General features: G+C 42.1%; 1 protein-coding gene across 2 annotated transcripts in view; it reads right to left on the reverse strand.

Moving 5' to 3' along the window:
* The window catches only part of Txk (TXK tyrosine kinase), a 52,860-nt gene extending 47,844 nt beyond the window's left edge, over positions 1-5,016 (reverse strand). For both annotated transcript variants that reach the window (XM_004645665.2, XM_023706004.1), the window contains exons 1-4: positions 4,939-5,016; positions 3,885-3,987; positions 2,923-3,128; positions 765-830 (exon numbers count right to left, since the gene is read on the reverse strand). In XM_004645665.2, the coding sequence (XP_004645722.1) occupies positions 765-830; positions 2,923-3,128; positions 3,885-3,987; positions 4,939-5,003 (440 nt within the window). In that variant the 5' untranslated portion in view covers positions 5,004-5,016. The remainder of the gene's footprint in view (positions 1-764; positions 831-2,922; positions 3,129-3,884; positions 3,988-4,938) is intronic.
* Between the last annotated feature and the right edge of the window lie 246 nt (positions 5,017-5,262).

Below are 5,262 nucleotides of genomic sequence, written 5' to 3' on the forward strand. Positions count from 1 at the left end.
GAAGAAATGTAACTAACTGAGCTTGTAAACAGAGCTAACTGTGTAAGGACATTTACTCCTACCACTTTTCCTTAATGAAACTCTATGTTCCATACAACAGGGCAGATTCTGTGTTGTGTCACCAGTGTTTAGCACCACTGACATCCACTAGGATGCTCAAACTGAAATTCCAAATTTAAAAAAGACTCGGGATTCGTCTCAGCTCTGCCACGTTCTACCTCTGAATTAATCCTCCCACCTGCAGTATGATGCTAAAAAAAAAAAAAAAAAATAAAGCTCTCTCTCATTGTCCAAATCTATATTTGTAATAAAACAGATTTCATGGAAAACTTCAGTGAACATGCCTGGTGCTTTTCCAAAGTACAGCAAGAGAGCCTTGCTCTTATCTTTTCTAAAGCATATCAAAACATGGCCAAAATGTGGTCATGCACATAGTAAATCCAATTTATCATTCCTTGAAAAATCAAATGTCATTTTAAAAAGTAAATGTTTCATTTAAGATTTACAATAAAACAAGTACCATGTGGGTGTTTAGCTTCACAGTGTCACTGTCAAAAAAACCGTGGCCTAACAAAACAAGTTTAAGAAAAAAGAAGTCGGTGCATCAACCACAATAAGGATTAGAGCTCTCTTTATTGCTAAAGCTGTCGACTGTGTTACTTTCTTTTCCTGTTACAGACCCAAAACAGTATTGCCACATTTAAGCTGCCAGAATGTCCTGACTGTCGTAGGTTACCCCCAGGGCACCGGAGGAGAAGACTCACTCATATATTTCCAAATTGGTGTATTTGTTTTCTGTTACATAGTTGCTTGGGATTAGGCCTTCATTCCTAGAACAAAAGACAAAGCAAACATCAAAATGTGGGCCTGTTGGTAACATTTACTGTGACGAAGGCTCTTGTAAAAGCCCAAGGATCCTGCTTCGGCAGAGCACAGCAGCTACGGTTCGATCTGCTGCATGCCGTGCTGGCCCAGCCCCGGAGCACACTGAGAGGGAGGTTGAGACTGGGCGTGGTGGTGTGCGCCTGTGATCTCACGGCTTGGAAGGCTGTAAACAGGAGAAACACCACGAGTCTGATCTAATAGTGAGACACTGAACACCCTGTAGATTCTGTCCTAAATTAAAAAAAAAAAAAAAAAAGCCCAAGGATGCAGGGGAAAATCAATTCATTCTACTGATTACATTGTTAACACAAGAAAAAAGGTTCACTTTTTTTCACTTCTATCTCAACAAAAATTTCTATACAGGAAATACTAAGTTCTTAATTTATAGGGTGAATAGTTTAAGTGATTTCTATGAGCTGAAAATACTATCAAAGCAGAAAAAGGACACTGAAATGATCATTTGAAGTTAGAATGAGTAATTAGTTTAAAAGCATCAATTATAAAAGATAACAGCTTCGCTGGGCACTGCGGTTGATAGCGCAGATATTCAAATCTCCAGTCCCGTTATGAGCAATGACTTAAAGGAATGTTTATACATGCATCCTTGTGCTCAGGGATGGTTCTCTAAGGAAATCAAGGATATCAAAGAAGGGAACCACTGAGGCTGCAAACTCACACATCTTTCAGAAGAAACAACAAATTGATCTCCACATAAGATATACCTTCTACACACCTATTACCAGGCTAAAGCTTTCTTACTTTCTAGGCCTTCACCAGTGTTTGAAATCAGAAAAAGATCTCTAAGACACATTACTGAAAAATGGATGCCAACTTCAGAACAACGCATGAAGTATGTAAGATTTAGGGAAGTAAAATCTACAGGAACTTCAGTGCACGTGTGTAAGCCCGTTCCAAATGACCGAGAAAAATACTCACTAAATGAGTAACTATGTACTTTTGGGAAAGAGACTGGGTTTGGAAGAATTACAAAAAAGAATCTTAGCATTGTTTTAACAGCCATTCATTTACCTATGAAATAAAAAATGGTAAAATGGATAGCTAATTACACAGACCCAAACTCACTAATGCCTCTTTTTTCACTAAAAAGTCTCTCTCACATGTTCAACCTAAATTCAGAACTGCTAAGGGTCAAGTCATCAGGAAAATATAATTAAGAAGAGAGGCATGGAATTGAGGTGCTCATCCTACTTACATATTTATAAGCTCCAAATGCAAATATTGGAAATCAATACCGACCTTCTCTCCCAGGGAGCTCAGACAGTTCTCAGAATTTTTATCATCCCAGAACTACAGTCAAATATTAATAACTTATCACAATAAATAGGTTAGATTCTATTCTGCTGCTTGCATCTAATAGAATACTACTTTGACACTAATAAAAAAAATCTACTTTCTACCAAGACAATTTTATTTCCAAGTTAATACCACAGCTACTGCAGTATTGGCTTTCAAAACTAATTATTGTAGAAATATGAAGTGAATAAGGCACTGTTTCTGTTCTTGCCTTATAATTGTAAAAAGGCAAATTTCCAAGTAGAAATCAAAATAAGAACCTACACAATAGCCATTACTATTTTCATGTTATAAATCAAAAAATTCTCTGAGTAACTCACGTGCTCAAGAACACAATAACAAGGACATCTTTGCTTCGAAATGTTAGGAACTAGAATGCATTTCCTCCCTTTGCTGTCCACCCTCAGGCTGTACCTTCATTGCACAGTAGGCTATTTTAACTACCTTTCATCTTTCATTTTCTGCTAGAACGTTTGTTCACTGTTAACTGGGCACGTATTACGTTCCGAGCACGATCCTAGCTTTTGGCCTTGGCACCAAGCAGGACTGCATGATCCTGAGGCTGCAGGACTCCCCGTGCTCCATGGCAGTGAAATGGAGAAACATAAGGAACAAACCCTGGTCTGTGTAGATTTATAAAGGTGGCAAGCCAATGCGCGAAAGAGGCTTTCTGCGTTCCGAAGCCGCTCAGGCGTGCAGGAATTGCTAAGCTGCGTGTCTTACCCCAGATGGTCTCTCGCCTTCCACCAGTGAGAGTCCGGTTTCTCCAGCACCAGGTACTCCTGAGCTCGCTGCAGTGCGAGATCGCAGGGCTCCCGGGGCTGAAAGTCGAACAAGGCCTTGACCTGGATCCTCTCCTGGGCCAGCGCAGAGGCAGGCAGTGGTGGCAGGGGCTTGCGCGTGGACGGCTGAACGTGGCCCCTGCTGTGCTGTAAAATCCAAGAGGTGAGCTCTCTCACTGTGGGGTAAAGATGTGGCTTATTTGTTGGCGTCCTCCCATCTCCTATCTAGCAACACTGAAGCAAAAACTAGGCCGGGATATATCCAGGAAACAACCTTGAGCCCAGCAACACATCCATCATTTTGTCAACTGTTCCGTATTGTTTTGAGACAGGGTCTGGCTGTGGAGTTCAGACTGGCGTTGCGCTTACTATGTAGCCAGGCTGGCATTGAACTCACAGCGACTCTCCTTCCTCAGCCTCCCTAGTGCTGGGATTATGGGCATGTGCCACCATGCCCAGATCCAAGTAGTCTTACCAGGATCATGTTGAATTTTGCCTGTTACGATTCTTAAAAGGTGATTATCCTTCAGTGGTTTCTCGGTGACGATTCTTGTCTTTTGAAGGAGAGCAATGGCCCTTTCCTTTCCTGGGCCGTGAGCTGGTGTTTGAGTTTACCTCACTTCTTCAGGACACTGCTGTTCCCAACGCTGAATCTTAACTTAATCACCACCTCAAAATTCCAAAACCAGATCATGTTTTCCCTGTTTGCTGTCTACCCTCAAGGCCGATGTTTAAATACAGCACAGTAGGCTGTTTTAAGTTTTCTTTCTTTCATTATCTTCTAGAACACTCATTCACTGCTAACTGAGCACTTATTATGGGCAGAGCATAATCCTAACTTCTGGCCTTGGCACCAAGCAGCACTCTGTGGGGCACAGATGTCGCTGTGAGAGTGATACTCACTTGCTTCTTGTGTGACGGTCTGCTGAACCACGGCCTGCGATGTGGGCTATATTTTTCTGAATGTACTTCATCATTGCTCAGGCTTACTTGTGTTCTCACTTGTCTGACATTGAAAAGCCATCACATTACAAAGGATCTTTCATATAAACAGTACACACAAACCCATTAGATTAACCCAAACATGGTAGACAAACCTGGCTATCTTGCTACCTGTTTAGATAGGGCCCATTTTCTCTGCTTGGGTGAATTGCCAACTCTCAGAAGTTAAGCTTCTTTATCTGAGAACTGGAGATGCTAAGATAAGCAGAGTTGTTATGAAATAAAACTGAGGGAATGTGTCACTGCCCATACAGAGTCTGATGTGGATTAGGGCAGCAATCACTATAATGGGTGTGCTCTCATTTAATGCTGTCTGTTCTGGTAAATCATGGTCTGGTGCTTGAGATCATGACTTGGACTCCCAGCTCCACACCAGCTCATAACATGGCCTGGAGTAAACAAGGTAACCTCGGTAAGTCTCAATTTCCCCATCTGTTAAGTGAAAATTGTAAAAAGACTTGTGTAAATGAATAAAAGCAAATTTCCTAGAGTAACACCTGATGTATAGGACATTCTTATTAAATATTAGCTGTTAGCATTAATAGGATGCCTTCGACTTGATTCTCATACTGCCATGTATTGGCACCGAAGTATTAGGTTCCCTAGTGGTTCAGGGGAGCACAGATTACAAAGACAGGATTCTTGCATTCAAGGTGGGAGAAGTACAGAGTGGCGCAGAGGACACATAGGCAATGTGCATGAAATAAAGGTTACAGAACCAAGCTTGGGACACAGCACAAGGGAAGAGGTGATTGTATCTAGGCGAATGGAGGAAGAATCACAAGCCAACAACATTTGACCTACCCCTTTCCCTGAATGGCAGTCAACAGGGAGAAAGTGGGAGATGGGCTCCCAGACAGAGAGCAGCAGACACAGAAAGACATGAAAATGCAATAATGAACAAAGATGTCATGAAGTAATTCGTTTCCCAGGTTATCCCAAAAGGCAAACTTACCTCTTCTGTACTGAGCAGCAGCAACAGAAAATAGACTGGAAGGTGTTATCTGAAAAGCAGATCATTCTCACTGTTAGGAAGATGTAAGTCTGTTACATTGGAGGGCTGGGGCTCAATGTACTGCCCCACACAGGGCCAGTTCTGCCTGTGCCTGGCCTCATCGGTGGAAGATAAAAACCTGTCACTAAAGCCCAGAATGAAGTTCCTGGCACCCTGGCCAGTGTGGTTTCCCTTCTCAGGCTCTACGCCCTGGTCTGGTTTATGTACTTCCTGGGTCTGTGAATGATAAATGACCAGTGTCCTTTACTTCACCTGTGGTAGAGC

Source organism: Octodon degus, unplaced genomic scaffold (assembly GCF_000260255.1).
Source record: "Octodon degus isolate 3935 unplaced genomic scaffold, OctDeg1.0 scaffold00235, whole genome shotgun sequence".
NCBI classification, from domain to species: Eukaryota; Metazoa; Chordata; class Mammalia; order Rodentia; family Octodontidae; genus Octodon; species Octodon degus.